At 42.5% G+C, this 26,010-nt stretch overlaps 1 protein-coding gene across 2 annotated transcripts in view; it reads right to left on the minus strand.

Annotated features, from left to right (window-relative positions):
* The window catches only part of piezo1 (piezo-type mechanosensitive ion channel component 1), a 55,462-nt gene that overhangs the window by 20,120 nt on the left and 9,332 nt on the right, over window positions 1-26,010 (minus strand). For both annotated transcript variants that reach the window (XM_036215690.1, XM_024297139.2), the window contains exons 2-24: window positions 18,487-18,582; window positions 17,640-17,805; window positions 15,791-15,932; window positions 14,469-14,676; window positions 12,304-12,517; window positions 9,688-9,856; window positions 8,041-8,133; window positions 7,725-7,803; window positions 7,418-7,512; window positions 7,260-7,339; window positions 6,597-6,777; window positions 6,279-6,384; window positions 5,822-6,000; window positions 5,577-5,725; window positions 5,321-5,479; window positions 4,567-4,658; window positions 4,305-4,471; window positions 3,971-4,147; window positions 3,488-3,613; window positions 3,150-3,350; window positions 2,859-3,063; window positions 1,147-1,251; window positions 750-906 (exon numbers count right to left, since the gene is read on the minus strand). In XM_036215690.1, coding sequence (XP_036071583.1) covers window positions 750-906; window positions 1,147-1,251; window positions 2,859-3,063; window positions 3,150-3,350; window positions 3,488-3,613; window positions 3,971-4,147; window positions 4,305-4,471; window positions 4,567-4,658; window positions 5,321-5,479; window positions 5,577-5,725; window positions 5,822-6,000; window positions 6,279-6,384; window positions 6,597-6,777; window positions 7,260-7,339; window positions 7,418-7,512; window positions 7,725-7,803; window positions 8,041-8,133; window positions 9,688-9,856; window positions 12,304-12,517; window positions 14,469-14,676; window positions 15,791-15,932; window positions 17,640-17,805; window positions 18,487-18,582 — 3,346 coding nt within the window. The remainder of the gene's footprint in view (window positions 1-749; window positions 907-1,146; window positions 1,252-2,858; window positions 3,064-3,149; window positions 3,351-3,487; window positions 3,614-3,970; window positions 4,148-4,304; window positions 4,472-4,566; window positions 4,659-5,320; window positions 5,480-5,576; window positions 5,726-5,821; window positions 6,001-6,278; window positions 6,385-6,596; window positions 6,778-7,259; window positions 7,340-7,417; window positions 7,513-7,724; window positions 7,804-8,040; window positions 8,134-9,687; window positions 9,857-12,303; window positions 12,518-14,468; window positions 14,677-15,790; window positions 15,933-17,639; window positions 17,806-18,486; window positions 18,583-26,010) is intronic.

Here is a 26,010-nt window from a genome sequence, read left to right on the forward strand (position 1 = left end):
AAAAAAAAAAAAAAGTTGTATTTTGGTTTCATCTGACCATAGGACATTGTCCCAATCCTCTCCTGGATCATCCAGATGCTCAGCATGTTCTGGCTTTAGCACAGGGACACGTCTGGAGCTGAGTCCTGGTGGTGTAGTGTGTCACTGATGGTAGTCTTTGTTACTTTGGCTCCAGCTTTCTGCTGATCACTAACTCCCCCGTGTGGTTCTGGGATTTTTGCTTAACGTTCTTGTGACTCCACAGGGTGACATCTTTCGTAGATCCTCAGATTGAAGATCATAGTGTTCTTCTATTTCCTAATAATCATTGATTTCTTCCCACCAAGCTCCTTATCTATTACAGATTCAGTCTTCCATCTGGTGCAGGTCAACAGTTTGTGTTTCTGGTGTCCTTTGACAGCTCTTTGGTGGAGTTTGGAGTGTAATTGTTTGAGGTTGTGGACAGGTGTCTTTATATAGGTAACCTGTTCAAACATGAATACAGGTAAGGAGGACAGAGGATCCTCTTACAGAAGAAGTTACAGCTCTGTCAGAGACAGAAATCTGTCATGTTTGTTATTGAACAAATTTCCAGAAGAATTTTCCCATTATTTCATTAGAAGTCAATATGTAATTTTCTGGACTGTTCCCCCCATTCTGTCTTTCACAGTTGAAGTGAACCAATGATAAGACTCTCATCAAGTGGAATAACTGACTACATGCTTTTTTTGCAGCAGCAGTTCTTCAGGAACATCAGTGCTATCTTGTACCTGCAGTTGATGAAGTTTGGCGCAGGGTTGAACAAGCGACCCTCCATGGGCTCAGGTTCATCCGAGTTCTCTCCAGCCAGAACCATCCACTCCTCCGTGCGCTCACAGTCAAACACTTTCCACTGCTGTGACACGCACATCAGGAGCACGAAGTCCGCTGCAGGACACACAGCTCTTCATCAACGCTCTGTAGCACCATCGCTGTCATAGTCTGTCAGCATCACCGTCATTTTATATTTCTGAATCACCTTCATCATCATCATCATCAGCAGCACTCTGAGATGCCATTTTAAAAAAGGATTCTTTCTGTTCATACCAGCATGACCTTCATCATCACTGATGATCAACACTATAATCCAGATCATCACTGCCATCATCAGACTCAGGTGGTACTGACCCATCAGGTTTCCAGAGTTGGGCACAGTGAAGAAGTCTGGCAGGTAGAGCCACTTGACGAGGGCGGAGTTCATGAGGACGGGGGTGTTCCACCTCCATGGGTAATCTGCAGAGACAAACACAGATGGGGGGGGGTTAACATGCGTGACACATTCATGTGTGCTCTGTAAACACGGACTTTCTGCTGACCGCAAACAATCAAATCATTCCAATAAAGTCTGGTTTCACATCCTTATGCCTCGAAGATTTAGAGCCAATTCTGAAGAAATGTAATGAACTTGATTTCTTTAGATCAGGGTTGTCAAAGTCAATTTACCTTTGGGCCACTGAGGGCAGTCTGGCTGAGGCCGTATGGGGTTCCATTGGGGCCAAAAATATGTTTCTGTATCCACTGTCTATGACTTTGGTCCATTGTCTATGCCAGGGGTCAGCAACCTTTAACAGTGAAAGAGCCATTTGGACTCGATTTTTACTGATCAAACCTAGAAGGGGCCACATTGTCTTACTTTAGTCTTTAGGAAATTAGGATTTACATTAATGACCTTCTTTCATAATAATAAACATGAATTATATCTATTTTGTGGCACAAACAAAATCAAAAACATAAAAAGAACCTAGCATCTCACAAATTTCGTTTTTTTTCATTACTTAATTTCTTTTTACATTTGACAGAAGCTCAAATAACTTCTTTTCAAAATAAAAGTTGCTCTGTTCCAAACAGGATCATCTCAGTGCAGCTCTGGACAGCTAGTAACTAATGTTGTTCAGCATAAGATTATATGTGATTTTAACTCATAAAAGATCAAACTTTTTACCAAAGTTTTTCTTTGTTTATAAAATCTGTTCATTCTGGAGGTAGAGTTGATCAAACAAGACGTCTTCAGGTCAACAGGATGTAAAAACCTACATAGTTTATCACCTATGTGAACCTCAGACATCAATTTATACATTTAACTCATCTAAATGAAATAAATGCTAATTAAGTAATCCTAGCTTTATAGTCCCCCCCCCCTTTGTCCTCAGCAGTCTTCCACTGCTGGGTTTAGTTATTTTAGTTTGGATCTTGGTAGTCTTAGTTTGTGGGCTTTGTTTATTTGTTTTTTTTAGGTAGTTTTGGTTAGTCAGACATTATCAGGAGCTGCTGACTCTGACGGTCAACATGTCTGGATCAGCAGTCTCCATGACTTATGTTATGTTTGACCAAAGAGCCACCATGGAGATAAAAGAACCACATGTGGATCTGGAGCTGCAGGTTGCAGACTCCTGGACTGTGTCTACTGAACAAGTTTATTGAACATTTGTTCATGTCTATGTACTAAGCAATATCTTCTGGATGTCATGTGAAACAACAGGAGCTAACAACGCTAGCAACTGTTGGTAAGGACTTTTCTGACGACCAGATTCAACAACAATAGCAAATGCAAATGTAAAGTTTTAAGCATGAAGAAAGCTGAAACATCTCAAAGGAAATACAAAGCTATCATCAAAGAAGAGCGAACACGGCGAAGATATTGCTTGGTAGACATTCAACTTTCATATTAAGGTGGGGGCTGCAAATGACCTGCAGGCCGCCAGTTTGCGAGCCCTGATTTAGACATTTGAGATGCATGAACCCAGTGCTCAAGAAGCTTGTTTTCAGGGGGTCAAAGGTCATGAAGCCGCCTGCCTTCATTCATTAAAAGCAGAAGCATGAGATCTCAGGCTCATACCCACCTATGCAGAGGACAGGCGGTATGCCCACACACAGCAGATACTGGTAGATCATGAAGACGGACAGGAACACACAGTATTTGGGCCAGATCCTGGCGATTGCTGCTCGGCGCCGCCTCACCAAGATGGCAACCATCCAGCAACCATGGAGAAGGACCAGAAAGTTCATTCTCTGTCCGATCACATTCACTGTCATCAGGAAGCATATCTGTTTGTGACACAGCAGCAGAGACGTCTCTTTCAATTACTTCTCATTAGCTTTTTCAGACAGACGGGAGCTGAGCAGTCACTCACCTCCAGTCCAAACTTGTAAAACGTGTAGTTGATGAGGTATTTGAGGCACGCTATCAGGCCTTGGTCTAAAGAGTCTCTTGTTGCAGAAGGGAAGACTGCGGTGATTGGAGGTGGAGACCTCTGCAGCTGGCGGTAATGGTGGGCCTGGTGTCGGTACACGGTGGCCTCAAAGACCAGCAGCATCAGAACGATCAAATGGTTCTGCAGGAAAACATCCAGGATAGGATTACCTGGAGGTTAGTGAAGGTGAATCTGCCTCCATCTGTCCATCAATCCAGTCTGCAAGGCTGCTGGTTTACAGATGTGAAATCTGCAGCTGATGGGAGGATCGGACATACCTTACTGTATCCCAACGCGGTGGCGTCCTTCCTGATGCCGAACCATTTGGCTGGATCCACCGGCTCCTTATAGAGGGAGGAGTTCAACACCTCCTCTGCTAACAAGTTGGTCTGATTGGTCAGAGGCTGTAAAGGAAAGAAGGAACTGTCAGGATGAAAGGTTGTACAGCATTGAGTTGATTCTTGACGAACAAGCTGAGCCTTTTAGATCCTCTTTATTGTAAATATTGCATTTGAAGAACAGTGTATCAATTATGGGCGAATTTCAGTAAAAAGTATAAAGAGTTTTGGCCAACAGTAAACTGTTAATTTGGCTTGGTTTGAAATCCATCTTCCATCAGTCATGACTGAAACTGCTGATGACCTTTGACCCCCACCCTCATTCTTCTGATCCACATTGAGGTCTGAGCCTGCTCCTGCAGGTCTCAGGAGTCCCGGTTCTCCTGAGGTCCCTGCATGAAGCGGGCACCACCATTTGCTCACCATGCTGCAGTTGCGGGAGTACTCTTCTGGGTTGACCACGCTCAGCTGGTACAGCATCTTGCAGATGATGATGACGCACACCCAGACGGTAGACAGGCAGGACGCCATGGGCCTGAAGCGGCAGAAGGGCATGGCCAGCGACCACAGCACCACCAGCACCAGATTCATCACAGACGGCTTCAGACAGACAGCACACGCAGATGTTACAAACCCCACATTCACCGCATTCAGAAGGCCCCGCAGGCGGCAAGAGGACATCACAGGTCTGACACGGGCTCCACTGCTGATCTTCAGACACAGTGAGACATCCTCAGAACCACAACAGACCCCTCACCTCTTGGAGAGCGACCCAGACCGTGAAGAAGCCCACCATCTTCAGAATGTGAAGCTCCAACAGCCTCCAGAGAAACACCTGAACCCTAGAGAGGATCTCCGAGAACTTCCTGGACAAAACCAACAGCCGGTCCATCACCAGACCCCATTTACTAGACACCAACTCCTCTAAGAAAGTCAGGGGAGGAAAAGAACCAGAAAGACCAGGATGACGTCATGTGAGGAGATCAGGTTTGTGTGCTCAACAGTTTTCTGAAGTCTACCTTCATCTGCAGACTCTTCAGTGGTGCTCAGGTCTTCCTCAGCGTCGAGCTTCACAGCATCAGCAGGTCCAGCTGTGTCGCTGGTTCTCCGCCTGTGGGCAGATCAATGACGTCTCACTGAAGCACCAAACCAGCAAACACCTGTGAGTCTGAGTTACTTATGTGTCTGTATGCTAATTGTTTGTAACTTACTGGTGTGTGCTGCTGTGTTACTGGTCTGTGTAAGCAACACATTCTCATCCACAAGTCGTCACATATTGACGTTTGGTTAAAGAACCCTCTGCTCTGCGTCACTCAAAGATGTTTTGGTTTTCCCCTAACTCTTCGTTTTTTAACGTGCTGGCTGACTGTAAAATAAAGGGTCCGCAACCCTCAGGACACAGTACTGGATGCGTCCAGTACCAGTATCCTAACCCTAACCCGACACCGGAACAGATGAGGGTTTAGTGCATGTGCAGCAGAGCTGTTGATGAAAGAAGATCATTCATTCAAACAGAGTCTGTCCAAGACAGTTTGATTGATTTAAAAGGAGAAATACTCAGAAATGCAAAAACAAAATGATTTCTTATTACATTTGTTCCTTTTTAACAGGTCTGTACACAGACTTGTTAAAAACTCTTGAAACAGGATCTTCATCAGAGGGGGAATTTAACCAAACGTCTATATGAGATGACTCGGGAGTGACGATGTGTGTTGGTGTAAGCACCACTGGTGTTTAGGTGTCATTGTGTGTATTACTGTGTGTGTGTGTTACTTGTGTGTTGGGGTGACGTTGTCCAGGTCAGTGATCCTCATGAAGGGCTTGTGAAAATAGTGCAGTTGAAGAATACAGGCCAGCAGGAAGAACCCCGGGATCAAAATGCTGGTGAAGAGCTCCGATAAATCGAACGTCTCCAGTCCGATGGCCGCCAGCCTGAAGAGAACACGAGAGGAACCTCTGATGCTCTCAGTCTGAAACCATTTGCAGCTCAGTGAGACCAGACCCCAACACAAGACGATGAACGGCGTACTGTTCGTCAGTGAAACCCGTCAGGTTTTTCCAGTACTCGGGGAAGTCTTCAAACTGGTATGTGTAGATGGTGATCAGCACCAGCATGGTGTAGGCCACCACCAGCCACCAGAAGAGCTTCAGCAGATGCCTCCATAGAGAGTAATAGACCTGAGGAAGGCAGACGCCACAACAGTCACCGTGACATTCTGACAGGGACGGCTGGCTCCTGGACCACAGGCCCCGCCTGCTGCTGGGCGGTCTTACCTGGTAGAAGCACAGGCAGAGCAGGAACAGCAGCATGTAGACTATCTTATATGCCACCAGCTTCCCAGCAAACGAGACCATGATGAACATCCCTCCACACACGTAGATCCAGTATTTAGCGTAGCAGCTCATGACCATGCCGCCCAGAACCTTCAACATCGACTGTTCAGCGGCGCCCCCTGTTGGAGCAGAAGGAGAAAGGAAGGTGAGGAGGGAACCCAAAAGCATTGTGACGGTTCCCCTGCAGATCCAAGAACTGCCCCCACCCCTCCAGAAAACCAGCCCCAACCCTCAGAACTGAATCCATAGAGGACTTTTTCAGGTCTCCACAAAGCTCATCTGGAGCTCAGGAACAGGAAGAGATCCAGAAGAACTCAGAGGAATGTGCAAAAGATAATGTCCACGTGCAGGAGGGGGTGGGGGGTGGGGGGTTGTGGGGGTGTGTACGTGCTTTGACCTTTTGTGGCGACTTCCTGCAACGGTGTTTGAGAGCTGCTTTTCCCCTTGAAGTTCTCCTTCACTGCCTGACGCAGCAGCAGCCAGAAGGTCAGGACAAACAGCAGCTGCAGAGGACAGCTGAGACTCAGAGGAGCTCCTGATCCTCAGACACAGCAGCACAACAGAACCTTTTGGGTCGGTTTCTCAAACTGTCTGAAATGTGAAAGTACGAGTTTCTTCTCCGGTACCAGAGTCACAAGGCCGAGCTGTGTGCCTTAACCAGGAACCTGAGATCTTCTGCATGGCTGCAGCTGCTGGGTTCATGCTCGGATCTTACCATTGCTCCAAGTCTCAGGCAAGGGTACTGGGCCTTGTCCAGTCCCAACTGCCTCAGACTCATGGTGCCAACGCTTGTGGGAAGTTCTGGGTGAAGCTCCATGGCCCAGATGTACTGCAGACAGCACAGAACCAGACCGTAGAGCAGGATGAAGGGGGAGCACAGCGTGGCAGCATGTCGTCTGAAACCAAAGAAACAACCAGAGGAAGAGAAGGAACCAGGATCAGTCCATGTGAGAGCGCCTCACAGAACATGCCAGATCACAGAAGAACTCAGAGGAACAGAGAATCATGCAGGAACCTCCAATGAAACATTTTTGAACGTTCCTTTAATGTGCTCTGAGGTTCTACAGCTTTGGAAAAACCTTTCCTGTCATTCTCAGGCTGTCCCCCTGACTGGACCTGAGAACCACAGACTCAATGATGGACCAGATCACCTGAGACTGTCTCTGTGGTCTTTGAGACATTCAGGAACCACAGACACACCTCCTCCTTCTGGATTTGATCAAACTGGATCAGATCCTGACCCAAAAAGGTCCAAAGTACTGACAGAAATGCTGCTTCTGTCCTTCAGCTGAACTGAGGGTCAGAGCTCCAGTGAAGCTACAAGGAGCTTTTCTCAGTCCCCCGAGACAGCCTTCAGGATCTGCCAAAACCTCGGTACCTGGCCCGCAGGATCCAGATGAGGCAGGCCCACAGCAGCAGCACGAAGGTCAGCCAGCTGTGGTACGTGATGCTCCAGACCTGCAGAACACACCAGAACCCAGCATGGCAGTGAGGCGGAGCAACATCATGGCTGAGCTGCTTCTGATTCCCGCTCACCATCATGGCGATCAGGGCGCTCACGTAACTCTGCTGCATCACCACCTTCCCCAACAGGAAGAACGGGCTTTCCCCAGACGCTCCCTCGTGGACTCCTGCAGAACCGAGGAGAGCTGCAGTCAGCTGAGCCTGACAGACAGAACTGGACCACAGGAGCAACTGATCCGTTTTGCACTGTTTAAGCAGACGGTTTGGGCTCTGGTTCAGACTGGACTGTTTTCATTTTTGGATTTCAATGACTGGTCGTCTGAGCATAGATGTTTGTGTTGGAGTGTGCGGTCTCTACATAATGGCTCCAATGACTTACCGGAGTGCTTGGTACCTGGATCTACCTGGTTCTCCACAGCACCTGCTCCACTCTCTGTTGCCGTGGTAACAAGCATGATCTAAAACAGAGCAGATCAAAGTCTCAGCAGTACTTCGTGAATCCAGGAGAAGCATCTGTCTGTTTCAGCTGAGCAGACAGAGGCTGATCTTCCTCTGTGCTGAAGCTCCATTTGCTCTTCAGAAAGCATGATGCCAGCAGATCTCACATCTGCTCCAAAGAGGATTCTCTGGTGTTCCTATGACCTGAGTCAGAGCAGGACGTCCTCGGATCAGCACGAGTCTGACAGAGTGTCTACCTGAGAGTCGTCTTCGCCGTCGTCTCTCTGCAGATTCCATGGCTTCAGCTCCACCAGCTCCTCCTTCAGCTTCCTACTTCCCCCATGCTCCACCTGCAGATGAAACCACCACCTGTGACAGCTTCCTGAAGAAACCCCTCCGCCGCCGCCCTCGCCATCCTCGCTGTCCTCTATCTACAGCTGGAACCGTTTGTGATGCTGCTCCAGCCCGCCGTTGTTTCTAGCCCTCAAACAAACTTCTGCATTCATGGAGGGATAGTGAGTACATCTGAACTACAGACTGAAGCTTGCTGTCCTCGAGTTACAGCAGGAGTTTGCAACCTTTAACAGTAAAAGAGCAATTTAAGCTCGGTTTCTACTGATCAGACCTAGAAGGAGCAGCATAGTCTTACTTTAACCTTTGAGAAATTTGGATTTTTCATTCATGGTCTTCTTTTTAAATAATAAATAAGAATTGTGTCTATTTTTGGGACAAACAAAAGCAACAATATAAAAAGAACCTAGCATCTCACAAATTTAGTTTTTTTTCATTACTTAATTTTTTTTTTACATTTGACAGAAGCTCAAATAACTTATTTTCAAACTAAAAGTTGTTCTGTTCCAAACAGGATCGTCTCAGTGCAGCTCTGGACAGATAGTAACTAATGTTGTGCAGCATAAGATAATATGTGATTTTAACTCAAACGATCAAACTTTTTACCAAAGTTTTCCTTTGCATATAAAATCTGTTCATTCTGGAGGTAGAGTTGATCAAACAAGACGTCTTCAGGTCAACAGGATGTAAAAACCTACATAGTTTATCATCTATGTGAACCTCAGACATCAATTTATACATTTAACTCATCTAAATTAAATAAATGATAATAAAGTAATTCTTACTTTAAAAAATTGCTATTATATTTTTATTTTATTTCTTTTTTTTGTTCTTTTCTCTCTCTTTGTCCTCAGCAGTCTTACACTGCTGGGTTTGTTATTTTAGTTTGGATCTTGGTAGTCTTAGTTTTCAGGTTTTGTTTATTTGTTTTCTTTAGATAGTTTTGTTAGACAGGAGCTGCTGACTCTGACGGTCGACATGTCTGGATCAGCAGTCTCTATGATTTATTCTATGTTTGGTCAAGGATCCTCTATGGAGAGATAAAAGAGACACATGTGGATCTGGAGCTGCAGGTTGCAGACCCCCGGGTTACACCAATAGGAAGAGGCCACAGATACAGAACCACACTCCTGCAGGTTCTGATCAGTTCTGAAACAATCCGTTATGGTGGTAGGAGGTTGTTTGGTGTGGTTCTGTTCTGGACCTTCTCCTGGATCTGCAGCCTACAAGTGTTTGGTTACCTCAGAGAAAACATTCAGGATGTTGCGAGATGCTCTGGGAGTGTGGAGTAAAAGTTCTGGATTCCAGTACTGACAGAACTTATTGATCCAGACGTTTACATGATACAGAGTTTGTCTCTGCAATCGTCAGAATCCGTCTTTGCTCGATGTAAACGATGTTCTCCTTTAAGGTCCAATGAGACTTGATGAAGGACAGCAGTTTGCAGCTGACATGTTGGAATCACCATCTCTAGATGGAGCCAAGACTCCCAGCTGGAAAAAGATGGAATGTCCTCTCCATGCCAGGAAAGACAGTGTTAGGAGTGTGAGTACCTGCTGAGGGGTGGGGCTTCCTGATCTGAGGACAGCAACCACGGTCACATAGAGGAGCAGCAGGATCCCCGGGTTGACATAAACGGGCCAGTCATGGTTGGTGTTGAGGATGAGTTCATCGGGCAGCGAACAGTTTCCCGGCACAATGAAGTCCTTCAGACCGAAGAGCCTGGACAGACAGGATCTGCTCTTAGCCTGACATGAACAGCAGATGAGGCTAGACCAGGATCAGAAAGCCTGATGGAACAGAGGAAGCAGCTGGATGCATCCACTGCTGCTTTACCAGACACAGCTTTTCCAGCTTCTTGATCGATCAACAGAGCAGTGTTTCTCCATCTGAGCGGAATGATTACTGTACTGAACATCCTGCTACTGTAACACGTTATCGCCATCGTTACAGTGGAAGCTCTCATGCCATGGGGGGTTCAGGAGGTTTTTCAGGCCAAGCAAGAGCTTTTCAGGTGGAGCAACGAGGCTGCAGTCGAAGACTTAGACCAGGGGTGTCCAAATCCAGGCCTCGAGGGCCGGTGTCCTGCATGTCTTCCAACCAACCTGTCTTTGAAGGTCCTTATTGGTCAAACACACCTGAGCCAGGTAATCAGCAGCAGATAAGGCAGGATTCTGGAAAACCAGCAGGAGCCCGGCCTTCGAGGCCTGGATGTGGACACCCCTGACTTAGACGGTAGAAGAACCACAGCAGTCGGTCTTTGGTTTCCTTAGTACCAGGACTCATAGAAAAGAAGAGATAACTCACATCACTCTGAAGGATCTCATTCTGAGGACTTTTAATGATGATTGTATGGATAGTTCCTGATCTCCTCACATGACGTCATCATGATCTTTCTGGTTCTCTACGTATCACCAAAGAGGCGACTGCATCATCTTCATTTGGATGGAACCGGAACCGACAAGTTTTCTATTGGTGACGTCACACCTCAGTCCAGTTCTCTGGTACAGTCAATTATCAAGTTTTTTTTAAAAAGGTCTAAATTAAAAAAGCTTTAGCATGAACTTCATTGAAGCCTGCTTTGTTTGTTATTGAGTATTCATGTGTTTAGGTGTTGCATGAATAACATAAATCAAAGTAGTTTTACACACATACATGTAACTATTGTGACAGTATTGTTGTTGTATAGTTCCACACATTGGCAGAAGGATATTTGTAATGAATCCATATCAGACTTTCAAAATGTGTCCACACACATCGGATTAAGCTATAATTAATATCTGAGAATAACTTAAACTCACTTAGTGAGAGATCTCTGCCTACTGATCCTCCTGGTGATAAAATAATGAATTTACTCCAGACTGGATTCCAAAAATTGTGAAGTCTTTAGAACAGCAGTCTGGAATGAGCAGGTGTCACAGATTCAGGTGCCTTCAAAGAGTCATAAATCCTATTTCTATTTAGAACCCCCCCTGTATCATTTTTTTGTATTTTTAAATTCTTATGTTTATTTTGTATTTTTGTACTTTTTAAATTCCTATGTTTATTTTCATTTTGTGTTTGAAACAAAGAACAACAACAACAAAAAAGCTAGCAGAATGACAATTTTTAAAACTTTAAAACTGTAGCTTTTTAACATAATTATGAATAATAAAAAGGCAGGAATATTATTCCAGAATAAATCAACTTAAACCTTAAATGACTTTCAGTATTTTACTCTCCATAAAAATATATTTAGTCAAAATTATACAAGTTAGAAATGAGCTCAAGATAACATAATTACTAACAATAAAATAAAATGATCTGGAGGGCCGGATAGAATTACCTGGAGGGCCGGATCCGGCCCCTGGGCCCCGACTTTGACACGTGCCATAAACAAATGATCTATTATTTATATATTAATATCTCACAAATCACAGAGGTTTTCCTGTCTGCCTCACCTTCTTTGTTTTCAGTGCAGCTTTATGTCGAATCCAAACACAGAGTTTACGACAAACAGACACACTTTAGCCGTCTTTTTAAATGCATGTAATAAAAATGTCTATAATATAGAAAAAAGCATAATAAAGCATTACAATAGTAACATACGTTGAGTAAACTAAAGGGACCAGACAACCCTTCTAACAGAGGATTATGGAGAGAAAATAGACTCACTGATTTGTGCGTGCATATTCTTGATTTGTAACTCATATAATACATTTTGTAAGAAAAACTACAAAATGTAAAAAAAAGCAAAATATAATTTACACCTGCACAAATTAAAATGACAACAGCTTGAAACTAATTACAAACAAAAATCTTCAACATTTACGCTCAAATCACTTGTTACGCACACACAAAACGTTACGCACAAATCTGTCGTGAGACTCTTTTCACGCCTCAGAGATTCGTCTGTAAGTGATGCATTTAAATGCTGCTAGAATGCTCGGCCATCAGAGTTTTGCTTCCAGCCATTTTGAACTTAGATTGTGAAAAATATCAGGTGACCTGCCCCCCTGACTGCACGTCTGTGGGACAAACTCATTTCAGTGAGGAGCTTAAAAACCCCAGAACCGACCTCAAACCCAAACAGATCAGCTCCACTGTCACAAACGTCTGACAACGCTGCTCATGAGGTTTGAGCCATTCTGGCATCAAAGGTGGATGTGTGTGGGGGTGCACCTGCTCACCTGGCCCACAGACTGTGGGGGGGGAAGAGCGCCTGGGCCAGCAGACTCTGGTACAAGTACAGGCAGACGATGTGACCAGCAGCAAAGAAGCCAACCATCACACACAGAGCGCTGAAGCCCAGCTGGCTGATGGGGAGGTGGCACGCCCACCACGTGCACACCCCCACGAAGAACAGGAAGTAAAAGGCAGAGAAGGCAGAGGGCAGAGTGATGCCTGGGAGAAGGAGACAGACATGGAATTTCTTACAGATTAATCTGATTAATATATTCCTCATAACAGACTATGTTCTGTATTTCAAGGTGAATTAAATCATTACTGAAAGTCTATCGATCCACAAGTTTTAGGTAATTAAAGGTGGATCTAATCCACATTTAGAACTTGACTAACTGTAGCAGATGAACTCAGTGAGCCTTTGATTAGAAAGCCTCTTTGTGGAGCTTCAGTCAGGATTTAGAGGACATCATGACCCTAACCACCTCTGCTGAAGGAACAATTAAAGGTTCCATTCATCTCTAAAGTCTTGGAGAAAGTGGTCACCGACCAACTATAAGTGTTCCTGGAAGAACATAATACTTCAGATTCTTTTCAGTCAGGCTTTAAGAAGAACCACTCCACTGAGACAGCTCTCCTGAGAGTTTCTAACGATGTGCTCATGGCAGCTGACTCGAACCAGTACACCGTCCTAGTGCTTTTAGACTTGAAATCAGTTTTTGACACAGCTGATCACAACTTTTTAATTGAACGTCTTCACAATGACTACAGTGTCTCTGGGTCAGTCTTAAATTGGATTATTTCTTACCTTAGCGGGAGAACTTTCAATGTGGCTGTCGGCTCCCTAAGCTCTGCAGTAGAAAAAATAACTTGTGGCATTCCCCAGGGTTCTGTACTTGGCCCTATTTTATTCATTTTATAATTGATTCCTCTAGAGAAACTTATTAATCAATTCAGCCACATACATTTCTTATAAAGCTCTACTCTTCTTTCCCGTAAAATGATTTTTTACACAGTACAAAACTTGTTGGATTGTTTAACAAGCATTAAAACATGGCTGTGTAATAATCATTTAGTCTTGAACACCCAGAAAACTGAGACATTGATCTTTGCCCCAGAAATTAAACCTCCTTCCATTAGACAACACCTTGAGTCTCTGAGCTCTATTGTCCAGTCACATCTCAGAAATCTTGGGGTGTTGTTCAATAAGTCCATGTCCCTGGAAGGTCACTCAAAACAGATAAAAAAAAACTGTTTGTATCATCTTAGAAATGTGGCAAAATGAAAAAGTTTTTGTCTCGATCTGACCTAGAAACTATTATTCACGCTTTCATTTCTTCTCGTTTAGATGACTGTAACTCTCTTTTTACCTGTTTTAACAAACGTTCACTACACCGTCTTCAGCTCGTCCAGAACTCTGCAGCAAGGTTTTTAACAGGAACCAGTAAACGGACACATCACTCCGCTACCGTCTGCTTTACATTGGTTACCCATTAAATTCTGAATTGATTTTAAGATTTTATTTTTGGTTTTTAGAGGCTTGCAGTGTACATCTCTGACCTTTTAACCCCGTACTCTTCGGCCCCATCCTTGAGGTCTTCCAGCCAAAATCTATTAAGCATTCCAAAAACCACTTTAAGACCAGAGGAGATGTCTCTTCAAGCCGTTGCTCCTCGTCTTTGGAACTCCCTCCCCTCAGATCGACTCCTCTGAGTGTTTTAAACCCCAGGTCAAGACGTTTTTATTCAGGAGAGCTTTTAGTTGATCTTAGCCTTTATTTTACTATGCCTTATTCTGTTTTTAGTTTTTTCATTATTGGTTTTTCTTACTTCTCTGTGTTTTGATTTGATTTGATGCTCTTTTTTGTAAAGCTCTTAGTGATTCTTTCTGTGAAAAGTACTATAGAAATAAAGGTATTCTATTCTCTTTTAACAATGATCTTCCTAAGGCTGCAGACAGAGGACTTGTGTCTGTACTTGTTCTTTTGTACCTCATGGATGCATCTTAACTCTTAAACACCAGAGGGTTTTTGCTCTTTGATTTAATGTAACTTTTCAACCGTTAACACGACAATTCCAGCAGATTCTGAAGGAGAAAAGAGGCTCGAGGGTGGAAACGGTTGAAAAGTTACAATACATTGAAGATTTTGTGTTAAAGGGTTAACTGCTCTTACCTGCCAAACCCAGCAGGCCCACAGCCAGGATCCTGCCCAGGTCTTGAAGAACTTTCCAAGCTTTGGCCTTCAGGCGTTCAGCCAGCTGCTTGCCTCGGGTCACAGTGAAAACTCCTCCAGGGTCTGCATTTAAGGAGCCCTCCTCTTGATCTTCATCCCCTGACTCGTCTTCCTCCTCAACCGGCTGCTCTGCAGAATCATCGTCTATCTGTGGTTTGAAAGAAGGAAACACATTGGTGGGATTTGCCTGCACTGTCTTCACTTTGAACCGTCTGGATGCCAAAAGTCTTTCATTTAGGCTCCCCCACGTTTATTCAGAGACACAGACATCACCCGTCCAGACTCCAGGGGGGGCTTTATAAGAGGACTTCAACGGTTATGATGACCACGGTGGTAAAGCAGGGAGAAGGATTCATGTGTCTGCCTCAAAAAGAGCTAAAACTGTCCAAAATGCTGCCCTGCTCAGGAGGTTTGCAGACCTGGATGAGAGCATTCAAGTAAGACACATGTGTCAAAGTCAAGGCCCGGGGGCCGGATCCGGCCCTCCGAGTAATTCTATCCGGCCCTCCAGATCATTTTATTTTATTGTTATTAATGACCCAGTATTATCTTGAGCTCATTTCTAACTTGTATAATTTTGACAAAATATATTTTTATGGAGAGTAAAATATTGAAGGTTATTTAAGGTTTAAGTTGATTTATTCTGGAATAATATTCCTGCATTTTTATTAACCATAATTATGCGGATTTGTTTGTCTTCTCTGGGTGGGTGGAGTGGAGGTGCCTCAGGTGCAGGAGTATAAATATCTTGGGGTCTTGTTCACGAGAGAGGGAGATCGATAGACGGATTGGAGCAGGCAGAGGCCCCGGGAAAGACCCAGGATTCGTTAGAGAGACTACTGCTCTCTGCTGGCCTGAGAATGCTTTGGAATCCACCACAGGAGCTGGAGGAAGTGACTGTGGAGGGAAGTCTGAACGTCTTTGCTTAGACTGTTGCCCCCACGACCCAGTTCAGGAGGATTTGAAGAAGAAGCATATTCTGAATTCCTTTTGGAGTCACAGGGATGCTGGAGCCTATCCCAGCAACTGATGAGGGCACGTCCTGGACAGGATGCCAGTCTGTTGCGGGGCCACTTTAGAACCTCCAGTTAACCTGTGAAACTTGTTTTGGGGAATTTTCTCCAGTTTTTCTGGGGACTCCAGCTTCCCCCCACAGAACAAAATCAAACAAAATCCCGATTCGTGTATTAATGAAGTGAACTATGGAGGCAGACTTTTTCATAATTGAGCACCATGGCAGTGAATAAGCACCCTCAACTTACCATGATGATGTTAGCAGCAGCCACCATTTCTCTGTCCCTGACCAGTCTACTGCACAGGATGACCGTAACCATGGATACCACGCACACAATCACGTCAGGACAAAGGAGGCGAAGCATGTTCCACGGGTCATTCACAGGCAGTCTACAAAGCAGATGTATGAGTGTTACAGTTTTGTCACAGTTTCACAGCTTTGGACATGTGTTTCTGCTCGAGTGTGCAGCAACATGTCCTTCAACACAAACTCTGGTGGGCGTGGCATCCGAAGGTCTGGTTGACGTCCAGAGGTGGCAGACAGACACAGATTGGTGAATTTAATGCAGCTTTAGCTGACACTGAATCTAAAACTGGGAAGAGTTTTTTGAGTGATCCGCTAAATACAACGGTGAACTTTCAGAGGTTTCAGGGGAGGAATGCTCCGCCTACGCTGTGCAGGTAGGGTTTGTGGATCTCAACCAGGGATTGAGAGAGATCACAAAACCCACTCGACCTCAGCTGAAGAAGACGGACACAGTATCTTTGAATTTCCAAATTGTAGTGTTGCATCTTTTTTTAAAGGGATCAGAGGGGAGAGAAAGGCAGATCCAGACGCTGAAGAGATTTGATCTGTTAGCTGGCCTGAGAACTCCTTGTTGCTGTTGGTCTGGAAAAGCTGAGTAAGGAGACGGAGATCTGACAGTTCTTACTGCCACTGCTTCCCCATGCAACCAGAACGGTCCAGACAAAAGAAAGGGTTTGCTGTACGACGGTCTCAATTATTTCTATTAGTGTGTTTAACTTCAACCAAATGGTGTTTAACTTCATTGTCTTGGGGGAGATTTCGAAAAAAATCAGCTGATTAATTGTGATGCTCAGCAAAGTCCTTCTTCTTATTAAAAAAACATTATCAGTACTGTTTTAATGATAATTATGAAGTTTTTAACCAAAATCCCACAACTTAAATGTCTTAAAAATACATTTTTCATGTTGATCTGAAGCCTCTGTTTCCAAAATCTCCTCTGAGGGGGTGTGGCTTTTAGAGCTCCGCCCCTGATCCCCCTGTGTGATTATAATAGCTCTGTGTCTCTCTAGCATAAATCTTCACCACTGCTACATAAAAACCTCCATCAATCTGGGTAATGTCCAGCCGTATGGTTCTGATCCGGATGTCAGCTGGACGAGGAAGTGAAGATCTTCATGGACAGAACTTCCTCCAAAATCCTGATTCTTTCTCCTTCCAGTTCACCAAAGACTCTTTTAGCTAATTCTCCAATGTTTATTGACTGTGATCAATACATTCAATCATTGGTTTCTCAGAGTTCTTGATAAAATAATCAAAGCTAACATCAAAATGCTCTTTCATTGATTTACAATCCTTTCCAACTGCGGTCAAATGAGCCGCCGTTCACATTTCCGTGGTCACATCAAGAAGCTCCGTGGAGTCTGGTGGAGATTTTCCAGCGTTCTCAGTCCTGCTACCGTAAGTATTGGATGAAACTCACACCAAAAATCCAGTGATGCTGATTTGACCACAGAAATGTGAACGGCGGCTCATTTGACTGCAGTCAATGTGAAGATACCATCTTCTCTTCTCCAGAACCTGAACTAGACACTAGGAACAGATGAGGGTTTAGTGCATGTGCAGCAGAGCTGTTGATGGGAAGAAGATCTTTCATTCAAACAGAGTCTGTCCAAGACAGTTTGGTTGATTTAAAAGGAGAAATACTCAGAAATGTAAAAACTAAATGATTTCTTATTACATTTGTTCTCTTTCAGAAGAAAAATGACACACAGACATGTTAGAAACTCAAACAGGATTTTCATTGGAGGAGGACTTTATGCACCTGCAGCACGCACAGATCACATACGTACCTGGACAGTCCCATGTGCCGGCTTATGGTGTCCCACTGTGAACAGTTCTCCCCTAAAGCCACACTAAGGGGTGGATAGGTGTAGAGTACCGTCTGAAAACAGACGTGAGCCAGAACAAACAGCAGACTGGTGCAGAGGACTGTTCTGAGGAACCGACCCGTGTGACCTGCAACCCAAAGAGACAGAACATGGAGACAACCATAGAAGTTCTTTTGAAGTCTGTTCCATGTTTGATTCTCTCATGGATCAAAGAACTGAGGCAGACCAATCAGAGCTCAGGCCATTCAGTTGCTTTAGCTTCAGTAAACAGAAAGTAATGTCATTATGAGGAATATGAATGGATTTGATCTTTGTAGACACACTAATGAAGGGTGTGTGTTTGTTTGTGTGTTGGTCCAACAACAGGGATTCACAGCCGCGCTTCACACGGTTGTTTATGATAAGTACATGTTGCCTGATCTGTTTACCACTTGAACTGTCCATCGAGATCATGACCGCCACATCCATCCCACCCAATGCCAAAGTTAGCTCAGCTCCTGCTACTAGATCCCAAAAACAAGCAGCAGTGAGCCCATCCTGACACTGAACACATCATAGCACAGCTAGAAAGCATTCCTCCACGCTTCCAAGGGCTGGCCGATATGTCCACACATGTGTTTTATAACTCTTTCCTCTTTTTAATAGTTTATTTCTTGAACATGCATCTTTAGGCAAGAGTTTTATTTTTATTGTTTGAGTTCAATACCATTAAAGGCGTTCAGCTTTGACCATGTTTCAGTATTTGTGTAAAACACACAAAGGTGTAGAGGTCTTCAGAGATGTCACCTGCACACATGGCCGCTCTTACCTCGCAGTGTGTATTTGTTGGGGTAGGAGAACCAGGGCAGCAGGAGCAGGAAGATGAGGTAAACCAGGGACAGCAGGTTGAAGCGGGAGACAGAGGCTGAAAGACAAACAGCATTCAGCCAACGGCAGGAATCTGCAGCAGCTGAGCTTCACAAGAACCCAAACTGAAACATCCATTAAACCAAAACACAGAGCACTTCTACAGGAATGATGTGCATCAGTATATGGAGTCAATAAATGGAATATATAGAGCACAGAAATTAAAACAGCCAATACAGTATCAAGTTTGAAAAACTACATTAAAATAGTGTCATCAATGACTATAAATCTCACTAGTACAAATAAAAACTCCTCATCCCTGAGGTATGGAATTCATTTAGACCCAATTATGTTTGTAAATGTACGTTTTTGTTCTTCTTTCCTAATCTTCTGCTATTGGATCCTAAATCGGCAGAATTTTCTGTGTTTTTCTTTCTTACTGTTTGATTGATTGATTTATTACAAAGAGGCAGAAAATATGAGTTTTTCTTCTTTCTGTTAGCTTTTCTTGTTTTTTTCTTTTGCTTTCATCATGTTTGAGTTTACAACTCAAGGCTGTATTCCATGTTTTTACTTTTAATGAATAAAGAGGAAATGAATAAAAGATAAAAAATAAATTAAAAACTGCTCCGCCTGACGCTGGTATTCAGTAGAACTGTGGAGAGCAGAGATTTTGAAAAAGAACAGAGGTGAACTTTTCCCTTTAGGATTATTTAGGGCCATGTCTTTTTCATTCACTCTAACTTTGCTTTGTCCAGCCCAGTTTTTTAAATGTGTGCTTGTGTTCTAGTACCTGTACACGTTTGTTTTCTAACTTGTCCCGTCCAGCAGCTGATTGAACAGATCAGAGCTGAAGGTCTCTTGTGTTGGACGATGTTACATCAGTGGGTTATGAATCTTCTAACACAGGAGGTGTATATGAATAAACCTCTTGTGTATTTAAGGCTATTTTTTTTTTATTATTATAACTGTGTGCATTTCTTTTAGCCTAGATAGAAGAGTGAGAGTGGGACATTAGAGATAGAGGTACAAGAAAGGAAAAGGGGAACAGTAGTTTGAGGATGATTAAAGACACATAGGAGGGGTAAGGTTACAAATGAAAAGAGGCAACCAGTTACTAGATGTTTATCATTATTACTTTCAAATGCAGAAAGGGCGGGGCCTGTCCACAGACACACTTAAATATGACCAGATACCTGTTGGTTTCTTCACCCTGAAATCCTGTTTGTGTGAAGGTGCTCAGGTGAATGTACGATGTTTTGAAATATAAAAAGTAAAAACAGAGAGGGAGCGTCCTTTCAACCCCCCATAGGGGGAAAGGTGGTAGTGGCAGCAAAGAACCCCCCAGAAACCCACGTAAGGAAGGGGGGGGGGGGGGGTAAGAACACGGACACCCCCAGATCAGACCTGGATCACAGCTTTACCCAAAGATCTCAGGAATCTCTCTGACAGATAACAGCCAGCTCGAGAAGCCAGGCAGCACTTAGAGACGACTAACACTGCTGAGCAGCTGGCTCCCCCACAGAGAATGGGGTAGAGCACAGAGGGTTAGCAGAGACCACCCTCCTTATGTAACATGTGTTGAGTGTGTGTTAATATAAGGCTTAGTTAAAATTAACTCCTTCATGCCATATGTCTCTTATTCCCAAAATAACAAACAGTCCAGGACTCCACGGACAGAGCATCTCTTTGAAAGGAAAAATGAGAAGAAACTGTTTATATATAAATGTAAATAAATATTTCAGGTATGAAGGGGTGAATAGAACTGTTAGGACACCTGTTTGCTGGCTGTGAGTCCTGAGCAGAGACCGTTTAGACCAGGGGTCTTCAACCTTTAACAGTAAAAGAGCCATTTGGGCTCGTTTTTTACTGATCCAAACCTAGAAGGAGCCACATTGTCTTAGTTTAGCCTTTAAGAAATTTGGATTTACATTAATGACCTTCTTTTTCTTAATACTATAAATTATGTCTATTTTGGCACGAACTAAAACAAAAATATAAAAAGAACCTAGAATCTCTCAAAATGTGATTTTTTTTTTTTACGTTTGACAGAAGCTCAAATAACTTATTTTCAAAATAAAAGCTGCTCTGTGTCAAACAGGATCATCTCAGTGCAACTCTGGACAGCTAGTAACCAATGTTGTGCAATATAAGATAATCTGTGCTTTTAACTCATAAAAGATCAAATTTTTTGCCAAATTTTTTCTTTTCATATAAAATCTGTTCATTCTGGAGGTAGAGTTGATCAAACAAGACGTCTTCAGGTCAACAGGATGTAAAAACCTACATAGTTTATCATCTATGTGAACCTCAGACATCAATTTATACATTTAACTCATCTAAATTTAATAAATGTTAATTAAGTCATGCTGTTTTATTTCACTTTTTTTTTCTTGTCCTCCTCTTTGTCCTCATCAGTCTTACTCTGCTGGGTTTTGTTATTTTAGTTTGGATCTTGGTAGTCTTAGTTTACAGGCTTTGTTTATTTGTTTTCTTTAGGTAGTTTTGGTTATGCAGACATTATCAGGAGCTGCTGACTCTGACGGTCGACATGTCTGGATCAGCAGTCTCCATGAATTATTTTATGTTTGGACAAGGATCCTCCATGGAGAGATAAAAGAGACACATGTGGATCTGGAGCTGCAGGTTGCAGACCTCTGGACTATGGTCCCAAGTGCCCTTCCACCAAAGGACCCTACAATCTTAAAACCAAGAGGGGAGGGGGTCTTGAGCTCTACTGCAACTAAGGGCAGAGGAAGCACTGCAACCCCTAAAACCCCTAAATCAGGGGTTGCAAACTCAATTCAGCCGGGGGCCACTGGAGGCAGATTCTGGGTGAGCCCGGGCCGCATCAGGATTTACACAAGAAAAGCTCTGATAAAACACTCCAATGTTGTCAAATATCTTTGTTTTTAACACAAAATAATGAATAAAATAAATAAATATATTAAATAACGAATTAAAAAGCAGGCAAATCAGTATGGAAGTTTTTTAGTTCCATCATTTTTTTTATGTTGAATTTCTGACCCATGGAAATTAAAAGTCTCGAAATTAAAAAAACGGATTTTTTTAAAATAGAAAATATTTTTTGGGAGCATAAAATTTTGCTGTTTAAAAAGCAAGGGTTGAAAAAAATTACAATAAAAATTCAGAGGTTAAAAATTCAGAAAAAAATTCTGAGGTTAAGAAAATTCAGAAAAAAAATTCACAATAAAAATTCAGAGGTAAAAAAAATTCTGAGGTTAAAGAAATTCAGAAAAAAAATCAGAGGTTAAGAAAATTCAGAATAAAAATTTAGAATAAAAATTCAGGGGTTAAGAAAATTCAGAATAAAAATTCACAATAAAAACTCAGAGGTTAAAAAAACTAAGGATAAAAATACAGAAAAAATTCAGAGGTTAAAAGAATTCAGTATAAAAAATTCAGGGGTTAAAAAAAATCAGAGTCTGGTGGAACTGAAAAACTTCCATAAATCGATAATGAATTAAAATAATGATAATGACCATACAGCAGATACATATTACTGAAGAAACCACATATTGACTGACTGACTAGAGAAAACCATATGTGTTCAGTTTCAAATGTTTGTATTAACAGCGTCTCCTACAGAGTGAAAGAGAAGCCCCGATACCGAGAAAATCTTTGAAGGATTTCATTTTTAGTAGATTTTTTAGAACTCCTCACAATAAATAAATCTGATCTATATGTCTTCCATTCATTGGAGGTGTGGGGTGCTCGCACCCGCCGGCTGCATCAGCGCACATTCGGGGGGGGGGGTATATATAAATATATATTTAATTGGACAACAAGAAGTGGCGGTTCTCTCTTTATCGGAAGTCGAAACATAAAATAGAATCTTGAATGTAAATATTAATCGGTAAAAAGAAGTCCTTTTTTCAACCTGTCTTAATATGAAATAAGAAAGAGGGAGCTCAAGTCTAGTCTAAAAAAAATGTAGTCCAACACTAACATGTGTTTGTATAATTATTTTAATTGGTTTTTTTTCGTATTTTTTTTTTTTTATTATTTTAAAGTTGAAGATGAAACTTTGGTTGGTGGTTTTATGGAGGAGCTGTACCATTCCGTATGATACACAACTCATAATTTATGAGCTACAATCAAAACAGTGAAAAAAAGAAAAACGAACGTTAAACAAACAAAAAAGTCCAAAGCACATAACCTCAGAGTGAAATCTATTTCTACAGAGTAAATCCTCATCTAAAAATGTCGACAGCATGCTCCTCTTGTTGTTTTAAACTGCTGCATCGGTACATTCCATTGAGGAAAACAACAGTAGGACAATGATTGGTACATTGTTGAATTGTTAAGTATGTGTTAAAAGGTCTTCACGGACCCATTGATGAAGTCTGCTCCCATTGGCTACCCGTCATCTGTCAATCAAACCCCCCAGACGTACGACGTCAGACCCACAAACGCTTATTGAGCCATCTGATTGGTCAATTTATAACTCTAATAATTTGTGATAATGGAAAAAAAAACTACTGCTGTATTCCACTTTGACTGGTATAATCCACTTTACTCCCATAATGTACTTTACAAACATAATGTCAAGGATGGTGGTGGTGGACCCAAATGCAGGAGACAAGACATGGTGGCAGAAACTCAAAGATGTACTTAATAAACTCAAACATGACAAAACCAGGAGAAACCAAACCAGTGACAGAGCAGAGTAGATGACCTGACAATGAGAACTGAAAAACCAGACACTTAAATGCACCGAGGTTAGCGGCTGGGTGGCTCAGTGGGCTAGGTGAAGGGCTGACATTCAGGAGCCCTGGGTTCGATTCCCAGGGTTGTCCACTGATCTCACCCAGATTGGGTCCTTGATGCTGCTGCCTAACTGGGTCCCTGTGCCCCTCAAGTACAGGGTTGTGTCAGGAAACAGTGGGTGCTGTTACGCTGTGGTGACCCCGAAAGGGATAAGCTGAAAGTAAACTACAACTACTTAAATAGACTGAGGTTGATTAAGTAAATGAAAACTGCTATGAATGATTAACCTGAACATCGTGAGACTGACGGGGAAAACAGAAAATGACAAAACTGAAGCACTGGATCATGACACATAATCCCCTTTACTAACGTAATACACATTACAAACATTATCCACTTAATGTAATAGTTTCTGATTAGAATTGCCCTCTTCAAACTCTGTTTTATTCAGTTTTCTAATATTTAGTATTTAAATCTTGTCAATCACAACAAAAGTCTGTGTTTAGAGGATAAGACTTTAGATGGCTGTAAATATAGAACAAGAGTCACAATGGGTTCAACCGTCAAAACCAGGAGAAATATGATCTGAGATGCAGGAAACTGGACTTGGTGTCAGAAATTTGAACTTTTAATAAATAAACTTGAAATGAAAACCCATAGAGAAGCAAACTGGAGATAAATCAGATGACCTGATAATGTCAAACTGAAAACCAGACACTTTTATACACTGAAGACAACTAACAGAAATGAAAACAGTTGTGGATAAATAACATGAACCTGAAGTGACTGACAGGAGACACAACATGACAAAAATGTGTTTTGACAAAAAATAGTTTACATAAAATTCTATTGTCATGCAGAGATGAAATCAGTCATGTATCAGTTTGTTGATGACATCACACACAATGACATCATCCAGTGATGACATCACACACAATGACATCATCCACTGATGACGTCACAAACAATGACATCATCCACTGATGACATCATTCGTCATCATTATTGTTTCTACCGAAAGGTCCAGTGATGTCATTTCGCATGTAATGATGTCATTTCCATCACAGCCTGATGCACAATGACATCATTCTGATCCTGAGAAAAGTCCTTGAGCTGAGGCAGGGAAATCAACCCCATAACACGTTGTGGATAACGATACCAAGTACACATTTCAAGAAAACTGATGAAACCAGAAGACGCCATGAATCGGAACTCTCCCACCCCCTCAGAAATCTCCTCCCAGGACTCTGACCCTACCACACTATCACCGCAGGAACTGGAGGAACTGAAGGAACTGTATTCCAATTTCCAGGACGTTGACTTCTACAACAACGACCCTGACGAAAGCGACTCAGAAGAGACCAATCCGGGCCATCGCTACTCCTCACGTTATCAGTATGATAAGTATGATAACGACAGTGATTATGAGGAATTCGCTGCAGAGGCCTATCCGAAAATCCCATATTTTCAAAATAACTTCAGTGATTCTGAGGAGGACTTGCCATCTGCAAAGTCTAAAGTAGAACCTCATGGAAGCGATTCAAACCAGTTGATCTCTGAACGCAATGAACTAAAAGCCCATTTGGCGATTAGGGAAAGAGAGATCGCAGAGGAGCAAGACCTCCTAAAGAAATATGAGGATGAGGCGAAGAACATTCATGAAGAATGGCTGATTGCTGAAAAACAAATTGAGCAGCAACGTAACTTTCGCCAAGAGAGCAGGAAGGAAATCAGAGACCTTGACGAGAAGATCAAAAATGTGGAAAAATTCCTCAAGGAACCCAGCTGCTCTGATGACCACAAGGCGGTTTTAGACGAGATAGAGATTGTGACGAAACAACTGCTTGAAATGGACAAACTGAATGTAGAATTGGAAAATAAAATTGAAAAACAAACCAAGAAAAGAGAAAATCTTGAGCTCCAGTTGGCAAAGATGGTCGGTGTGTCCCGTGAATCCAACATAGTCAGCAACAATCCAGAATCATCTGTGTGTGAACCTCAACAAAACCCAACAACACACATAGAATTTGACACACCTGCAACTGACTCCACACCAGACAAGATAAAAGATTCATTTTCTGTGGCATCACAAAAGAATCTTTTCACCATTGGAGCTGCATCTGGGAGAACCAATAGGAAGGTCATGAAAAATAAGACCACTCCCCCAACTTCCAATGTAGACGCCCCTTCTCAGCTGCTGGACACCTTCAAAGTTAATCTGCCTCAACAATTTTGTTTTGGTCAATTAAAAGAAGACGTGACCGTTAAAGTCAGCAGCCAGGCTGAATCAAGTGGGAATGCACCTCAGGAAAAGCCTCAAAAGACGCTTTTTACCCTTGGAGCTCCACCTGCTAAAGTGACACAGAGGAGGAGAAGAAAATAGAACCGTTCACCCTAGAGTGAACCTGAGACACTAAAAGGGGAATGAGACCAAAAGGATGTTTTTGGGTTTATTACTCTCATTTCATATAAGCGAGTCACGTTACATTTTCTTTATTTATGTACATTTTCTTGATGAATTAATGAATGGTGTTGGGAGGTAGTTAGATTAGTAGGTTAGTTTGATCAGAATCACATAAAATTCAATGTCACAAAGTAGGTTAACTAGTCCTAAAGTGACATGATTTTTGTGGTGAATTCTTGTTAAGTTATGTAATAGAATAATGCTAAAAAAGCTGAGTTTGTATTTGAATGTCTATACCTGTTTTAGTTTTTAAGTAGGTTTTTATATATTGGAATTAGTTTTTCAGCTTTA

This window comes from Oryzias melastigma, linkage group LG15, assembly GCF_002922805.2.
Source record: "Oryzias melastigma strain HK-1 linkage group LG15, ASM292280v2, whole genome shotgun sequence".
In the NCBI taxonomy this organism is placed as follows: Eukaryota; Metazoa; Chordata; class Actinopteri; order Beloniformes; family Adrianichthyidae; genus Oryzias; species Oryzias melastigma.